General features: G+C 41.8%; 1 protein-coding gene across 1 annotated transcript in view; it reads left to right on the top strand.

Annotated features, from left to right (window-relative positions):
• The window catches only part of cdh23 (cadherin-related 23), a 146,034-nt gene that overhangs the window by 29,211 nt on the left and 97,962 nt on the right, over window positions 1–18,861 (top strand). Inside the window, exons 5-7 of the mRNA XM_044046344.1 lie at window positions 11,954–12,096; window positions 12,366–12,413; window positions 12,809–12,901. Of these exons, the coding sequence (XP_043902279.1) occupies window positions 11,954–12,096; window positions 12,366–12,413; window positions 12,809–12,901 (284 nt within the window). The remainder of the gene's footprint in view (window positions 1–11,953; window positions 12,097–12,365; window positions 12,414–12,808; window positions 12,902–18,861) is intronic.

Raw genomic sequence — 18,861 nt, 5'->3', positions numbered from 1 at the left:
GTGCATGAGCATGCACTGCCCCTTTCTCCTGTACTGAAATGTGGCAGATCAGCTTCTTGCAGCTGTTTATCTGGCACAGGTGGGTCACGGCTGATACCTGCCTGAGCCACACAGAGCAGCTAACCTGGAAATTGATGTTTCACATCAGCGACCACCTCTCTCTTTGCTCCATTGCAGGGATGCTGCAGGACGTGTGCGTGTGTGGGTGTGTGTTGCTTGCATATATGGCACACTGTATGTGTTTATCTGTTTTTTCTGCACACCTTTTGAACGCACATATGCATGCGTTCCAGTCTCCCAGCAAGCAAGTTGCCGCTATTTGTTACATTGGTCTTGAATTCTCAGGTTTTTTTTTAAGCCTAGTTAAAAAACGTTTTCCAATTACAGAAATGTGCAAGGAATTAGAAATGAAATGTCATGGAAAACTCCTAATGGTTTTTGAAAATCACAAGGTTGTAGGTCTCAAAGACCTATAATTTCAAAAGTAAAAAAGTCTCTTACTGGGACATGCCTAATGCTCTGAATATTAATTTGAAAATGGAACTTGAGTTTAAAGCACTTTATTCAACATATTTTACACTGTCTCGTTGTTGGAAGCCATTGCTGCTTCACTTTTAAGCCTATTTTGACTTGTATAAAGCCAGTGGTCCGACTGTCTAACTTGTTTGTTTTCTTTGCGTTAGCAAACTGATGGGATGCAACTTGTGACAGTAAAAGCAAGTGTGTTAAATTAGATGGCTGTGGAGAAATATGAGCCCGGGTCACATGAGGCTGGTGTGAATTCTATGGAGAAAGGTTATCTTGTCCTTGTCCTGAAAGCTGACATTTGTTCCAATAAAGGCCAGCATGCTGGTGCCAGATAGGATTAATTGACAAGTGAGGTGACTGCACTCTGTCCCCCATTTACAGGCCAGTCCAAGGCTCAAATCTGCTTGCTTCTGTTTACTGGTGTCTCAATCTCTTCTACTCTGGATGTCACATACTCATTTAGTCCTCACACTTTCTTCTTTGCTTTCAGTCAGTTGCCAATCACCGCCACATGATGGAACTGTGGCCTTTTTTCAATGTAGAGATGTATTGTTAACTTGGTGTTTTGCTTTTACCATATTTTGATGCCTAATTCTATGTCATTTGTCTAAATCAGTACCTTTTAGTACAACGATGGCCTGAGAAATCATGTGTGTATGTGTGTGTTTGTGTCGTTTTGCATCCTACCGGGATGGTGAGCTGAGGGAATGAGGTGTAATTGAACTCTTCTCTCTTATCTCACAGCCAAGAAGGTGTTTGACATTTAACAGGCCTCCTTAGAAGCACAGATCATTTTTTAAGGAATATGGCAGGCTTCTCTGTTGTCTTTCCTCTCTGTCTTGCATGCTCTCCATCTCTTTCTCTGCCTTGCATGTTTGTTCTCTCCCTCTCTCCCTCTCTCTCTCTCTCTCTCTCTCTCTCTCTCTCTCCCTCTCTCTCCTTTCTATTTATTCCTCTGTGCAGTTGTTTGTTTGCAGTAAAAGTCTGTTGCCAGCATATCCTGGGCTTTTCTGTCATCAGCCATTGTGCATTCAGGATACTGTTCATTTGCCACTGACTTTCTACAAATTTAACAAAACCTTGAGTTACTTAAACTCATTTGTTACCCAAATCGATTATGGTTCCTTTTCAGCAATGAGTGTGCAGCGTGTCTTTGTAATGGGCTACTTTTTGGTAAAGGGAGACTGTAGAGGTCTCGGAGAGAATGAGGGGTGTGATGAGTCCATAACTGATCAACCAGAGCAGCTGTCACTGCACAGCTCTCCTATTCACCTCCCTTGTTTTTTTATGTTTCCCTCCATCACTCTGTCCCTTTTTCCAGATTGACCAAGGAGGTCAATTGCCAATTTGCCAGTGCCAATGTCTTTGTCAGGAAACAATATTAATTTTGGCTAATTAGGACCTGAAGCTAATGAGTGCTACAGATAATGAGTTCATTTATAATCCATAAAACAAGTGTGGCGTGGTATGGGATAAAAAAAAAAAGCTATGGTGGCTGCAGCCAGACAACAGATTAAGGCAGGAGTGTAGCAAACAATCTGGACAGATGCATTTTAGACACACATGCCATCATTTTACAGACACACAAACGCACACTCTCTCTGTCTCTCCCCCTCACTGACACGCACACTCTTACTTAAGACTGTGGCATGTCTGCATTGCAGTCCTTTGCTGGTCAGCTGTAGCACATCTTTAGTTTATTTTTTGTGGCAGTTATTATCTTATTCATTTTCTTCATGTAACTGTCCTCTCTAACTATCTCGCCTTACCTCTGAGTCCCCCTTTCTCTCTCCCTGCCATTACACGTCCGCATCGTAAGAAACATGTTCAATTTGGATAACAACAGAAAGAGAGAGTAAAGGAGGGTGGTGGAACTGGGATGAAGGAGAAATACGAGCAAGAGGGGGGAGAAATGGAAAAAAAAATGGATGGAAAGCGTGCAGGCAGGGAATTGTAGGCAGAGGCGAGAAGGAGGAATTGGAACTGGGATGAATGTAAGGAAAAGGGCAGGACAATGGAATGGTGAAATAGCAGAACATGTTGATATGAAAGTAGAACTGATACACATGGGTAAGTGGGAATAGATAATGGCAGAGGGGGACAGGATGTTGAAAAAGGCTTCATAGCAGATGGATATGAGAGCGAGAGGTAGATGAAGAAGATAGAGTTGCACAAGTGACTCTGATAGCCTGGCCAGTCATTTGACTATCCTGAGCCTTGCTACACATGACCGGGATCAGTCTAGTGTGGCCTGTGAGGAACGGTGCAATTCTCAAACTGTTACACCTTATGGGCGACTGAGAAAACACTATTACAGACACCCTTTTTTTGAGTAAATCAGATTACCCAATCAGATATTTCATATATCTCATCTGAGAGATTCTTCAAGTTGAGTTTTTTTTTTTTTCCATCAGTCATTGTGCAGTTCTGGTCCCCAGAAGTATAGCTTCTTCTTCTGAGTTCTCACTTTTAATGCTGCGATCCGTGGTAGAATTACTCACTGCATTGAATAGCACTGTCAGCTTGGTGAAGATATGTGACTGGTACAGTCAGCGGCAGACCAGGAACCAGAAGAAGGTGGGAGTCAGACGAAGGCGGCTGCCTAGTTTCTTCTCTCTCCTACAACTTAATACCAGGCAGCATGTGGAGTTTCATATGTGTCAAAAACGTTGTTGCTGTCACCTTGAACTTCCCACTAAATGTTAAATAAAAAAAAAGTTTGATTATCTATAATGAGAAAATGGGAACAAATCATTATATTGGTATTGGACAGCTAAAAACAATGAGACGCACTACTGAACTTTGATTCGTACCTGGTTAATATGGCAAGTCAATTTAAATGCTGAATCTACAGTATATAACATTGGGAGAAAGCAGTTTGTACCAGTGGTTTGGTGTTTGTGTTGTCCCTTGAGCATCTGCTTCTTGAGAACTGGTTGCTGCACCAACAACAGGAATCATCCTGTCAATTCATATAAATCAAAGCCAGCTGCTGCATTCTCCTGAGTTTATAACAAAGGAAAAAAAAACAACAACAAAAGGGCAAAGTATATTCCATTTACGTTGAATAAATTAAACACAGCCTATACTATAATAACTATACATCTAGTAGTTGTTATTTTTGCATCAGAATTTCAGAACTAGTGAGCAAAAGGTGGAAATGACATTGTTTTGTTAATAAAAGACAAAAGCGCCACAGTATGTCTTATTTCACTCAAGTCTGAATCCAAGCAGCTTCTCATCAAACTAAATGAAACTCTTGCTTTCTGCAAAGAGAAAATAGCATGGAACCTCAAGTGACATGAGAATGCATTAAACCTTGAGTATCCGTTCAGTATTAAATCACTAAAATATCTGAATTCATGTAATTAGATAAACCTGTGGCTTTTAGCCTGTGACAAGTATGAAAGTCTATCACGGGAAACTTTTTGTTTCAGTTGCACCTTTCATTATTCATCACTGGTGGCTGCCTTTGGTTTGTCAGTTAAGAGGAAGATTCAACCACTATAATTTCCATAAGTTTTTTTTTTTTCTTCTCCTGCATTTATATTTAATGGTTCAAATGCAAAATACTAATTAACTCTCTCTTGTGCTACTTCTTTTACTCTATAAACTAGTCCATATACACAGGTTTATAGGTGTATTAATTAATAATATTAAAATAAAGAAACAATAAGTTGGGCCACAGCTACTGATTGGCTAATAAACATATCTGTGTCATTTGTCCAGTATGTAGGTATGAGGAAAAATGATCAAAATGGAAACTTTAAGACTTCATTTCTTGCTTTAAAGCAGACCAGCCAGTAGCCACGGCAAACAATAAAAATGACAAAGGGTAAACCTGATGGAATGGTCACCAACGTTCCTCTCTTTGATCTAATCATTTACAACAGAGAAGCCACTTCTGAATCTTAGAGCTGTCACACATTTATTATTCTCGTATGTTTCATGAAGGAAGAGAAGCCTTTGTTTTCACTCTCCCCGCCAATGGCAACCAGGGCCGGAGGTCAACTCTGAGTTGCCACAGATTTTCTCTGGACCCCAGCACCTGCCATTCCACAGCCGTCCCAATCGCATCCACAGAGCTGACAGAAACAACATCAGCCTTATATTTCAGTAACACAGAGGCCAAATGATAAACATGTATACGGGAGAGAAACTGAAAAAGGCCAAAAGGGAGAGGCTTTTGTTTTATTGTGTGTGTGTGTGTGTGTGTTGCTTCATATAGAGGGTGGCATGTTCCATTACCCAAGCATGATTTAGCACACTCTCAGGTAATAGTCCGCACCAGTGAGGTCAGCAGAGGGCCAGTGTTGGAAACGGGCAATGCAGGGAGGATGAAAGAGAGAGGCAAATAACTGAATTAAAAGCAGTGAGCAGCAAAACCGTATGAAAAGAGCAAAGCAAGAAGGCAGAGATAAGGCGAGAACGGGGCAGGCATTGCAAAGTGACAGTGCTGATGGACATGTTGGCATGTTGGCAGAAGTGGCACGGTTTATGGGTGGATGCATGTGTGTTTGGGGTGGGAGTATGGTTTTGTGACAACGAGGGGCGAGACTGGCTCAGCCGTCACTCGGGGATCCTCAGTAGCACACAGTCACCTGTCCACTCCTATCAGCGCTGTCTTTGTCCCTCTGTCTGGCCTCCACAAGCGGGATGGAGCATGACGAGAGGACGACAAAAACCAAAGGGGAGAGAGCGAGGGAAACGGCAAGACTGTGATGGGATGGAGTAGAAAATAACAAGAGCAAAGAACTTTCCTTTGTGATCGGAGCCGTGTGTGAATATGCAGTGACAGGTTTGCCTCCACACACCAATATGTGGGGGGAGTGTCCAATAATGTCCTTCACTGTCCATCCGACTTTCGCAGTGTGATTGGTTAGTCACAGCCTTGTCACTCAGTGTTTCCATCATTTTGCCATTTGGGTGTATTAGAAAGCCAATCTTGGGCTGGACATCCAATCATACGCCTCATCCTCCTTACTCCACTGTAGACGGAGTTGAATCACTCACTTTGGATTAAGGGCAAGTGAATGATTCATATCTGGACAGCAGTGTCAACTTTAAACTTTAAATACTCTGACAATGAAACACACTGATAAAGATTGTGCAGTTGACAGCCCACATTTATTCAGCAATATACTGTTTGCACAAGTTCCTAATAGTCTTACTCTAAGTGAAATGTTTACTCAAAATATGCCATTAGTTAGGATGTTCTGTTTATAATATCTGATGACAGTGTGCAATTTCTATAGAAATCCCTTAGTGCCTCTTTGCCTCTCTACAAGCTGAAGAGAATGACAAACGAGACAGCGTTCCCTTTTTTCGTGTTGTTTTTTCCTCAAGGTTAAAGCACAGTAAGGCTTTTGATTTTAAGCTACAGGTACATAAACCATTTGTTTTTAATATTTTACTCCTCCAGTATACTAGTCCATGTCAGCCGCAGCTCACAGAGCGAAAGATTAACTTCTAAATCTCCTTTTTTTTTTTAAACTTTTCATTCATACCAGATACCCCTCAGAAAACACATATACGCTTGTTTGATATACCGATGTTGGCGATGTTGTTACACATTATAAGTGTGTGTCCTTTTATGTTAAAGCAGAGACCACAGAACACACACACACACACACACACACACACGATGTGAGGTCTGGGAGGTGTGTATTTCTCTCAGGAATGGCTAAAGGAAAGACAGAGGGTGTTCTCCTCCCATCCGTGACAGATTTAGTCATAAATCTGTTGGATTAATACACAGCCTCCCAAGGACTCTTGCAGTGTGTGTTGTTGAAACACAGGAGTCACTTAGAGCCAGACTCTAGGCACTATTTGTCTTTGGCTCTCTTTCTCATCACAGTTATTGATGTCACGATGTCACACGCACACACACACACACTCACACACATGCGCACAAAGGAGAGAAGTCCAGTGCAAAATAGTGAAGGAAATCAGATTCAGGTTAATGATTTTCAAGGTATCCTTGAAATATAAGGATTTCTGTCAGATAAATGAGTTGGCTAGAAATATAATTTATATAGTCATTTGAAGAATTGTTTGAAGAATATCTGTCATTTGTTTATTCACGGCAGTGGCTCGAAAAAAATAATTGGAGCATAAACATAATATATATATTTTTTCTTCCCATAATTTTGTTTTTATTGTTAGCCATTTAACTGACCTCCCTGGGGGAAAAAAGGCTTTACGGTCACTCCGCGGCTGCCTTTTCCCCCTACAGAGAAATAAACTATCTGCATGCATCCTCTTTTCAGCTATTAAAGATGCCCCCCGTACACATACACCTCTCTTTGTATGGAAATTGAGGTCCAAGCACTCAGTTACTGGCCACTACACTGTTGTCATTCCAGGACAATACGTTGCGTTTATTTCCACATCCACCTGGCTTCCCAGAAGAACCTGATTGTCTAGATATTAACGGCACACACCACCGTGGGCAGGGAAAGCAACCATGAGATGATTTTTCAACTCATTTCCATCTTATTTCTCAAGGAAGAGAATAAAGTTTAATTTATTGTGTGTTTGAGTGGAAGTGAGGATTCAAGTTCATGCATGTGCCCCCGAGAGATGTCTTAAAAGGATGAGTCTGAAATGAGTGACTTAAATCCCTGATGGGGTCTGACTCATAAATTACCTTCAAAGTGTTTCACATAAGCCACACCTGAACAGACAAGACAGTTGGGCTCCTGCACTGGCATCGGTAAGAGTGTGTTGGTCAATATAAATATCCAGCGTGTTTAGGCCAATAATGGGTGTGTAAAGTTCACGACTACCTTGTTTTTTAATCGCCGTAATTTAAAACCGCAGCTTATATTTCACCGTTTTTACTGTAATGACTGGCGCTAACAGCTTTATGGCAGTTTCATATTTTAACAAAAGTAAATGGCATTTCTGCATGAGTGTGCACCATTGTCTACCAGTTTATGGCTGCATCAATCTTTCAGTGCAGCGATTCAAACAGATGCCAACACACACGCTCACTTTCTGTCGCGGCATGCAACAGAACCAGCCTTTTATGGCACACAGTCAATTAGCAGGATGTGGACCTGCATGCTCACTCTTTATCACCGGGCCTGTTATCCCAAACCTAATGGATCCGATGTTGGGAATTCTACAGCATTGTAGCTTGGAGTCACGGTCTCATAATCACAACTCATCTCTGTGACAGATGTGTTTTTCCGTCACTGCGTCTCACCACAGACCCTACTGTTCAGTGTCTCCTCACACGGCAGTTCATAAAGTAAAACATTCTGCACTATTAAGTAGGGACCGAGAACACAGGCACTGTATTTTCATGCCACCAGTGTGCAGCAAACAGTATTTGCCTGTGTGAATTCTTGATGGAAATGATTGATGTGAGGCAGCATGGCTCCAGCGTGCCATTGCTGATGTATTTGAAGGCTCTCTTTGTCAGTGGATAGACAGTGTGGTAACATGAGTGGCATCACACTGACTCATCAGACCAGGCCTAAGCCCAGCTTCAAGACAATTCATCAAGTATTTATACCGAGCAGGTAAAGATCAAGAGTCTCTCTGCCCTGCCCTCCACGCTCAGTCTTTGTCATGAGGTGGCTTCAGTTTTTCTTTCGACTGCCTCTGCTTTGGTAGACAGCACTCTGAATACTGCCCATATAGCCATTAAGCCTCTGTGTACCATTATATTTGAAGCTATAATTCATAACATACCTGAAATTGGAGCCCTGACAATGGCTGTTCCACTGAATCAGTGCTTGGATGAACGAAAGGTGTAGAGATGTCACCAACATAATGAAAAGGGCTTTGGCCTGTAGCCCCTTTTCTTTTGCAAGCTCCAGGCCCCAGGGCAGGACTGAGCGCAGTCCTCTTCTAACACATGCGACTCCTATTGATCCAGCAGGGATTGATGTCCTCCAGCAACTGATTTAGTGCCCCCCCCTCCTTCCTAAAAGGTTGGACTGAGTAAAACATGCAGCTGCTGTATAGTTTAGCAAGTCTTTCTCTCTTTTTTTATATCTTCTCACCACTTCCAGAGCCTTGTCTCCTCTGAATTTGTCATTTCATGTGTTTTATGGCAGTGATGCCACACTGAAGCAACACATTGTCTTAATACAGAAGTCCTACTCAACAACTTCAAGAATGCACTTATGTATAAGGTGTGTATTTATTACTTTCTTAAATAAATCACCCACCTCCACCGCTCGCTCCTCTTTTTCTGGTTTATTCCTCAACGTCAGCCATTCATCTGTCCCAGTCTTGTGAATGAATTATCCCAAGACATTTGACAGAATCCTTACAGATTTCACCACAAGTCTAATAGGATCAAATGAAATTACATTTTATATTTAAAGGTCAAATGTCAGCTTTATTATGCCATCATAATACAACCAAAGGGCAGTCATTTCAGTTTAAAATGTACCCTCATACTGCCCTCTCTACCTCAAACCATATTCGAACAGCTCTGGTTTGGCGAACAGATCCGGTTATGTGCTTATTTTGGTTTGCTCTGCCAGTCTTTGTTCTGACTTCATTATGAGACTTTACGTGTTTGAATTTGAGCGTACGAGGGTCAGGGGGACAATGGGAGAGAAAAAGGTGAAGTGGAGAGAGAGATGATTCCTCTCGCACATCGCTCTTGTCATGAGAGCAGCGGTGCAGAGGAGAAGAGGAGGGGCACTGTTAATGTGCACTGTATCATTCATAACAGTAATACTAGCATCACTTGCTGCTAAGTAGTATCATTTGTCAGGGGAAAGAGCTCGGTGCCACAGGGTTACAGATAAGTATGAGAAGGATGAGTAGAAACACACACACGCACACACATACTCAGAAATTTTTGTGATTACAGAAATGTTCCAACTGAACCTTGAACCAACAATTTGTGCCCTTAAATTAATTCCAATCCAATGGTTACCTTCAAACAAAACTAATTCAAACTTGTAAGGTGTACGGTTTTTACAAGTATATCTTTGCCAGAGGTAAAAAAAAAAGAAAACTAAACTAATACAACATTTCTTTCATCATATTAGGCATTTCCATCTGTAAAGCTAAAGTAAATTATCCTAATTATAGCAATTTTGATCTGTAAATGTGTTATACTTAGGGCAAGCTGAAACACTGATGAATAAATTACATTATATTTGTGAGCTCTCCAAACTGCAATCTTTTAATCTGCACTGAAAATCTACCACATAAGCTTAATAGGTTGGTGTCTCTTTTTTTCATCTTCCACAAGACTGAGGCTCTCATACAAATGTATATCTGCACTTGTGAAACAGACAATTCCTCCACAGTCAAAAGGGCCAGAGGGAGGGGGAAAAAAGTCTGTTATTATTGATGACTATGAGGTAAATGCTTAATTTGCACTGTCCTGAACCAAATTATAACTTATATTGAAAGCAGCTGAATTTGCATAAATCTCATTAGATGCAATGAGAGGGGTTCATAAATCGTTATATTAATTAGTAATTTTTGCCACCCTTTCAGAGGAAAATGGGATATATTAATAAAATGAGAGGGGCGTATGATTGTGGAGCCTAATTGGTTGTTGTGTTTAGGAGTTTGGTGCGCATGTGACAGGCTTGATTTAGTTTGGTTGTGCCTGTCGTTTGGCAAGTACCTGCAGAGAACGAGTGTGTGTGTGTGTGTGTGTGTGTGTGTGTGTGTTTTGAGGCTGAATTGTACTGCTACTGCCTGTCCTATCATGTAGTGTGTTTGGTTAGCATCAGAGCACAAAATTTAACAGTTTTTTTAAATTTACATTCACTGAAATGGTTTCAGATGAATGTCTATGGGTAATTTTCACCAAAAATGACATGTTTGTGGTTGCAGTGACAGAGCTGTAGTGAGTAAGAACAGGCGCACCTATTTATTAAGTGCAAGTCCTTGGTCTGCCTTAATGGACCGTCAGTCTAATTCAGCACCATGGACAGCACCCACATTGGCAAGGTAAACAAAGCCTCTTTTCCACCAAGCGATACAGCTTGGTCCAGTACGGTACAGCACACAATACTTTTCCATTTTCATTGTCCAATGTTGACATGGGTGCCAAAAGTATCAATCCATACACTCCAATATTTGCACTCTTCCACTCAGGAACCAAGCACAGTTGTCCGGCTTCTGAAAGGCGGAGCTAGACACACCACAGTCGGTAGATTCGTTGACAGAGACTTGTCACTTATGTGTGATTGTTGGTAAAAAAAAAAAGTGGTGTTTTTTTGTGCAGCCTGCAGCCACAAACAAAGCCTGTCTACCTCTTGTGATAAACGGCCACACGCCTAGAAGAGAGAACACAGAATGCTGGATGTCCTACATTGTTGGGTTTTGTTTCATGTGTCACCTTCTTCTTCTGTGTGGAATTCACAGGCGTGCTACACTGTGTCTCGCTGGTATGCTATTGATATTGTTGGACATATTATATGAATAGCCACAAAATGTACATATATGGACCACACACCCCGTGATGGAACAACAGGTCAGATCAGGTTGTGTACTGTTCCAAACCACACTGTGGCGATCTGAACTGCACGGTACCGCTTGGTGGTAACTTTCCCTTCAGTCCGTTGTCCAGCAGTTTTCCAGCCAGTAATAAGCCTTGTCACATGGGTTGCAGGGTATTGATGTTGTCCTCTATGCCACTCCTAACCTCACCCTTGCCCTTCTCAATACATCTGTCCAGCATGGTGGATAAGCCTGATAGCACTTTCACCTCTGCCTTTGATCAGCCAGCCTGTCTGAGCTCTAGTGTGTAGTGATGAATGATGCCTGTGAACTGCTGCGGCTCCAATTAAAACCCATTTACTCCTCTGCCCCCTACAATTGCTTGTAAATTAAGGTGCTTTTTTATGCCATCTTTATCCGTAGTTGAATGTCCATACTCTGGCCCTGATAGTCCTTTAAGTCAGTGGTTCTCAAATGACCCAGCCTTGGGACCCATGGTAGTTCTGCATCATACAAAACCCAGTTTTGTGAAACACTTTGTGAATTCTAAGGCTAAATTGCAATATACAGTATATAATGGTATTTCATACAAAATTTGGTGAATGTTTAACTCGGGCTTCATGCCACATGTGTGATGTCAGACACCTTTACTAAAATACTATTAAAAAATGAAACGCAGATGCAGATTATTACAGATAATGTGGATATCTGGGTAAAAATAATTCTAGTTAAAATGATGTTGATGCTTGTGAAAAGGATTGTCATAGTCCTGACTGAGAGTCACTGCTTTTAGTACAGCACATGTTGTGGTTACGATCTCTTTTTCAGTGTTTTGTTGCATCAAAAAGTGTTTTATTGTAGTTTTGTGTGACCCACTAAGGTGACTCAAAATATTGCAGTTGAGTAAATAGCAATAATGTCGCTCCTAAAGTCAATACAAGGTCACATACTCGATCAAAAATCCACTATGACGTTTGACTCTTTGTTTTGGCAGGTTCCTCAGTGGCCCAGCTGAAGGCAACTGATCCTGAGGGGGAACCCTTGGTGTACGGGGTTTCAGGGGAAGAGGCCATGAGGTACTTTTCAGTGAACCAAGACAACGGTATTGTCTGGCTTCGACAGCAGCTGGACCGTGAAGTAAGAACACCAGAAAAACTGCACACACTTTCATATTACCACAGCTAATGCACTATATACAAGAAAAGACTTGCAGGGGGTTGAATGTAAATGATCAAATGACGATAGAGCAGTGAAAAATGCACTATGCTTAAACGGACAATGTGCAGAAGTAAAGGCTTCGAGTTCTGAGTGGCGTTTCTTTGTGTTGTTCTGCTTTTCTGCTCTGCTCTTTTTTGCACTACATGTTCATGCAAAGTTTGCGCTGGTGTGTGTCTTGTCTCCACTAGACCAAGTCAGAGATGCAGGTTGAATTCTACGTGAGTGACATTCAAGAGGTAAGACACAGATTTGCACTGTGATTGCAGTTATGACACCTCACGTCACATGCCGACACCTGGATATAGCCTGACCGCATGTCATACAGAGACCCACTTCCTCAGTCCATCGCTTTTTTCGGTCTCTCGCTTTTATTCTCAGCCTTATTTCTCCATTTCTCACATGTAATCATTCTGACACCTGTCTCACTCCACACAGTTTAGTTGCTGAGACATAGTGACATTCAACCTACTCTCCCCTGTGGGTAATCTGTCAAACACTTGTCCTGTTTTTTTCTCACTATGAATCTTGGCTTGGTGTGGCTAATACACTTTTTTTTTTAGTGTTTACAGTTCTCTGTCAAGTAAGTGCAGGTGGATTTGCAATATTTCTGCCTTTGTGTTTCCTCCCTCAGGTTGTCAAAGACACAGTAAACATCCAGATTGGAGATGTGAACGATAATGCACCAACCTTCCATGGGCAGCCGTACACCGTCAATATCCCAGAGGTAAATTTGACAGTTAAACTCATTTCATTTAAGGTAGTCGCAACATAATGTGTCAACCAGAGGTTGTGATGCACTTTCAACCTCGTCTTGCTGAAAATGTTAATACATTGAAAATGAATTGGGAACGTAAGACAGTTGATGTCCAGAAATAATTTTGCTCCAAATGTTGCCTGCAGTGGGCTTGGGGCAATGAGGTTTCCAAAGGTATGAAAACATGTATGAAATGCATCTCAATCTCGCGACTGTTGTAACAGTGATAACTGCATGTTGACTACATGTGGTGAGCATCAACTTTTCATATTGCTTTTTGGTTTTTGCTGCTCGGGAAATGGCTGTGTTTTCTGCACCTGCAATCTTACCAAGATTTGAGGAGTTGTCTCCCAGCTCATGTTTAGCTAGACTCCCTTAAAGAGATGAAAAACACTCATTGCTGAGGAGTCTTCATTCTCTTTTCTTTTCTCTGTTTTTCTTGCTTCTGTCTTTTACCTCCCCCCTCAGCTCCGTCTTATTTCCATCTTTCTCTCTCCTCTTTGCCCTCTCCGTCATCTAATCCTTGATATGAAGTAATTGCTAGGATGGAATGGAGGACTTCAAACAGCGGCTGAAATCCCTGCACACAAACACACACACATCCACATATTTTGTTGTGTTTATATTGAACACATACCCCTTTTTTTTTGAGTTGTCACCAAATCTTCAAAGCCACTGGCTTTTTCTCTCCTCAATCCATAAAGTCGGGCAAATAAATGGGAGAAAGGAGGACTGTTTGGAATGGATGAGGCCGTTTAGACCACCCACCAGGGAAGGTTCTCTCAGGCCAGTTGCAACCACTGCTCAGTTGTGTGGGAGTCGCGTATAGTCCACATACAGATTTCCCCACCTCTACAAACAATAGGCTTCAGTTTAGCCTCCAGAAAGCCATTAAACTGAGCTGTGTTTGACCCTCAGTCACTCACATATTGTTAGTTCCCTTGCATCACTCAGTGAATTACTGTTTATGTCAGCCCTGCCCTCTTAGTGCTTATAAAATATATGCTTTTTTTATTTGAGGCAGTGGGATGTGGTGATAGATCAGACTTTTTCCAACACCAGACACAGCACTGAGTCTAATTCAACCGTATTTCATTACATTGGAGATAGCTGAAGCTTGTACCAATGAGACATAACTTAGTCATAATAAATAATGCTAACTTTGTGTATGTGTACACAGTGTGAGACTAATGCAGGTGGGAGGTCTTTTATCACAAGTCTCAATTAACTTATCGGTTTGTGCTCCTTGTGTGATGAATGGGATGCTGCAAGTTCATTCATATTTGTATGGCTGTGTGATGTAATAACAATGTAGCACACTGTCCATTCTGTACTAGAAAACTCTAACACGTCTTCTGCTTAAAGCTCTTTGACCTTTGGAAACTTGGTTCATTCATATCCTTCCTCGTTGTACCCCTTTTCTCCACCTTATCTTGTTCACCCACAACTTGCGTTAGCTTGCATTTTTATGGCCTCATTACCTCAGTGACACTAACTGACCTCTAGCAGGCGAAGCAAACACACTGTGACATCACTCCATCATGCTGTCACTCACTGGACATGGCCCAGTAACTGGGGGTTAGAGTGTCGTCAGCACTAGGGCTGTTGAACTTTGGTGCACAGGAAAAACAATGGGAAAGGGTGATGGATGTGAAGCCATCAGGATGGCAAAAGCAAAAGAGGAACGATGTCAGAAAGACAAAGCAATCGCATGATGAGATTTAACACTAGCAGAGTGTCACTGAACACGGAACAGATTGACAGAAGCCGAAACAATAAAAAAACAAAGAGCTTAAGGGTTGTTGAGAGAGAGAGAAGAGGGGCAGAGTTATATTGTGGTGGCTCTGAGGCACCTCAACAGTGAGCAGATGAAGCAATGTGAGTGGCAAGGTGAGCAGTGCAGTGGGGAGCGTGGGGGTGAAGTGTGTGTGTGTGTGTGTGTGTGTAAATGTCGTTTTAATTTGTAGAGCCATAAAGAGGGTGAAGGGGAGCAGGTGGGCTGCTAGCATTCCCTCTGTCAGTGCTAATGAGCTTCCCAGATTTACAGCATCCACACACTCAAGCAGCCAGCAGCAGAGACTGGATACAAAGAGCAATGGCAATCACCAAGAATAATGTTTTGATAGAAGAGCAGATGGGCCACAACCCAAATTCATTATTGGATGAGATGATGGAGTGAGCTCACAACACACTTGACTTTTTTTTTTAAATTCCCTAAGCATGACAGGTAGTTCATTTGCTGTCAGCCCTCTGTTGCTATACCTTAAAATAGTTTGCTAGATGTGTGTGAATCTGTGGAGTATACAACTGCTCCCAGATCAGCTGGGGCACCAACCGTGACTTAAAGAACAACCCTCCATCAAGCATCAGCACTTTCACTTGTCTCCCTGACCCACACACTCCCCCACTGGGTGATGGTCTCTCCATCAGCGCCACTGTGATAATATCAAATGCCAACATTATCAACTTCTCTATCTGTGCCCAGTATGTGCCACCCCCTGCTGTCTCAGAAGCTGCTCTAAATCACAGAGATCTTTGCTTCACCTTGAAGTTTTGTACATTACATGTTTGTGTTGAGTCGTGCCATGTCTTTGCATGGAAGAATTTAAATTCCATATCTTTCCATCCTACATGCATCCCAACCTATAGATCCAGAGTGCACTGCTCTTTTGATAAGACACTAATGATCCACACAGGATTGTAAAGCACAATTCAGACCAACGCTGTAGTGTAACCCACAGATAAATATACTGGCTCAGAAGCAAGAGACTCCAACTGATACAGCATCTGTTTACACTCGATCAGGTATGGCAGGCAAATGAGCAAATTCCTCCTCGGCTCCTATTTTCTATCAGCCATACCTCAGCGTCTACCTCTCACCTACAGAAGGCTCTGCTGGACTAGTTGATGTTAAAGAACAGAGCTGCCCAGGGTGTAAAAAAAAAAAAAAAGTTATTTTAAAGTTGAAAATCTTGAGAAAGAAAGGCCTCTCAGTTTGTTCTGATACAAAAAAATGTTTCTGAATTTTAGTTCTTGAGAGAACCTGAGACAGTTGATAATTATTATCGCAACTGTCAAGTAACTGATGTTCATTAAATCCAAAAACAAAAGTCTGTTCCACTAACCTTAAGCTTGTGATTATTGTATTTATGAAAATGACGACAGACCATCTCAAACCAGTATCATGGTCAACAGATGCACTAATATTATCTATAATATTTAGCAGAGGAGGTTTGAGAGTTCCTATTATGCCTGTGACAGAGTAGTTTAGTGTTTAGTGTTTATGGCATCAAAACAAAGTCATCTACTATTTGATGTTGCCTCTGTTACTGTCAGGTAGAACATGGATGAGTCTTTTATTCTCTGTTTTTGTTCACTTCACAGCTGACATTCAGCCCTCTGACCTGTATCTAAGCACAACACAGCATTTCTAGGTTACAAACTAATATCTTAGCACTAAAGCACCATGTATGTGGATGTAATACATTACAGTATTACCGTCATAAAGTATGTTAATTTCTCCAGTCACCCTAAACACACACAAGCCAACAAACACACAACTTCCTTCTGACACCCCAAACACAGAAATGCACACACTGCCTCCGAGAAGTTGGATTTATCCCATAATGATTCCCATATCATTCCTCCCGGTCTGTAGTGTAATTGAATCAAGTGGTTACTGAGCTGAGTGCAGGCTGGTTGACAGGCACAGGCCTCAAAGAGAATTCTGCCTGACACTAAGACCCTGAGCCTCATAGGGAGGGATGGAGGGATTTAGGAAGAGCAAGAGAAAGGATGGATAAAGTAAGAGGGTTAAATGGGAAGCAGTCAATATTTTACTCACCTCAGGCTCCATTTATAACTCCTACATAGATTTACTGGCTGGGACCCAACTTGAAGCAGAAGTTGTGTTTTTAAAAGATCTTTACTGAAAGAAATGCCTTCACTTTTGATGGCATGCAAAGAAGCTGATGATCCTCTGCATCATAGCCTTTGTGCCAAATAATGAAATCACGAAATACATTAAAGCAGATGCATCAGGATGTGTCAGAAGAGTAAAGAGTTGTTGGTCTGCTGAACACGTTTTTTTTTCCCCTGATTTTTTTTCCATCTGCCCATATGATTGTGCCTGACAGTACTGAACTTGATCTAAATTCTACACCAACTCTTCCATTTTTACACAGCACAAATTGAGTACATATGGGCACTTTATGCACAGGCTCAGGATGTCTTACCAGATGTTTGTTCACATAGTTCACCCAGAAAGCGGTCCTTACATTTTACTTTCTGTATTTCACCAAGTGAGCATTGTCATTCACTTTCATGAGTGGTGATTCATTCGTCAACTTCAGCAAGTCTTGCAGGGCAAATGGCTGCTTAAGTTAGTTGTCAAAGGATGGCGGGCCTGTGGAGCAATTTTTCTACACATCTTTTCCAGTCCAGGGGTTAACACATCAAAAAACTGTCTGGGCATTATGTACGCTGCCACTCATGAAGGTAAATCGCATCCTCTTCCTCTCTTTATGTTTCCGTCATTTACTTTATCCCACTGAGCATGAAGAGCACCTTGATTTGCGTGCAATGCAGGGACGGGTGTAGAATTTGTCTGTCAAAAAAGAAAGGTGTGTGTGTGTGTGCGTGTGTGTGTGCGTGCGTGTGTGCGGTGCGTGTGTGTGCGTGTGTGTGTGTGTGTGTGTGTGTGTGTGTGTGTGTGTGTGTAAGACAGTGAGAGCGAGAGGCTGTGAGAGAAACCAAGAGTAAGGACAGTGAGGTGGGAGCACACATTGAAAGAGTGAGACTGAGAAAGACTGAGTGGAAGGGGAGAGAGAACGGCTTGCACTCCCCAAAGCCATTAAAGTTTGATTCACCCACTCCTCACTCTTTGAATAAACCAACCTGTCATTCCCTTTCACCCTTTCTTTCAAGTGTGTGGGTCCCACCTCTCCATCAGCACCCCCACCCTGCCTTTGGCATTCTCCTTCCTTCCCTTGGCAGAGTTGTGAATTCTGACAAGGTTTTGCGAACATGGAAGACAGTTGTGCATCTTGTCAGTCCTTCCATATTCTGCAGCTCCTCGTGTTTGTTTGTTTGTTTGTGTCTGTGGGAGAGAGAAAGAAAGACGGACCACAAACTCTCCGGGCATTTTGCACCTTGTGTGATGCTTTGGCGATAGGGAGTTGGTAAAGTTGTGCTTTACACCACACCAGGGCTGCATTTGCATTTGCTCTCCTTGATAATACGTTTCCTCTGTCTTTTGTGTCTCCCTCCTCGTTTGTCAGTTTTTTGTTTTTTTTTCCTTCACTGTTCCTCAGACCTTGACTCAATTTCCCCTAATAGAGCTTTATAGCCTTTGCACATTTTGCTCAAATCTATTCTGGCTGTCACTTCCATAATCGAGATGGTAGAGAGAGTGATATTAAAGAAAAAGTATGTAGTCTATAGAAAAAATTATCTCCTACTCTGTCTTCTTGTTGATGTTTTTCTCTGTCTACTATACCAATAAAATACCATTAGGCTAAAGTTTTTTGTTTTTAGCCTAACAGTATTACAGTGTTACAAGTGACATGTCAAATATGACTAAATAACGATCAAGTTATATCACTGAATTAGACTCGTCATGTTTTTGCCACCCTTACTCTTCAATTTACACCTCAGAGCTTAGGTGTCAGCAGAGCAACGTTACAGCAGACGTATACTGTGTGACAACCCTAACAAATGACTGCCACTAATTATGGTGACAAACATATGTTTGCTCCAACTTACAGCCCATCACTGTCAAAGCTCTACTTCATTTTCCCATTGTCAGTGTAGTCGGACTGCACTGTAGGAAAAATGCATGACATTTGACATTTCCCAAACCTTCACATAGAAGACTATGATCGTTTAAGAAGCTGCAATAAAGAGTTACTGTTCTTTGAACATTTTTGAAC

The sequence above is a fragment of the Solea senegalensis genome, linkage group LG15, assembly GCF_019176455.1.
Source record: "Solea senegalensis isolate Sse05_10M linkage group LG15, IFAPA_SoseM_1, whole genome shotgun sequence".
Classification (NCBI taxonomy): Eukaryota; Metazoa; Chordata; class Actinopteri; order Pleuronectiformes; family Soleidae; genus Solea; species Solea senegalensis.
The sequence above is the reverse complement of the archived record's forward strand: the minus strand, read 5'-3'. Positions and strand labels throughout refer to the sequence as shown.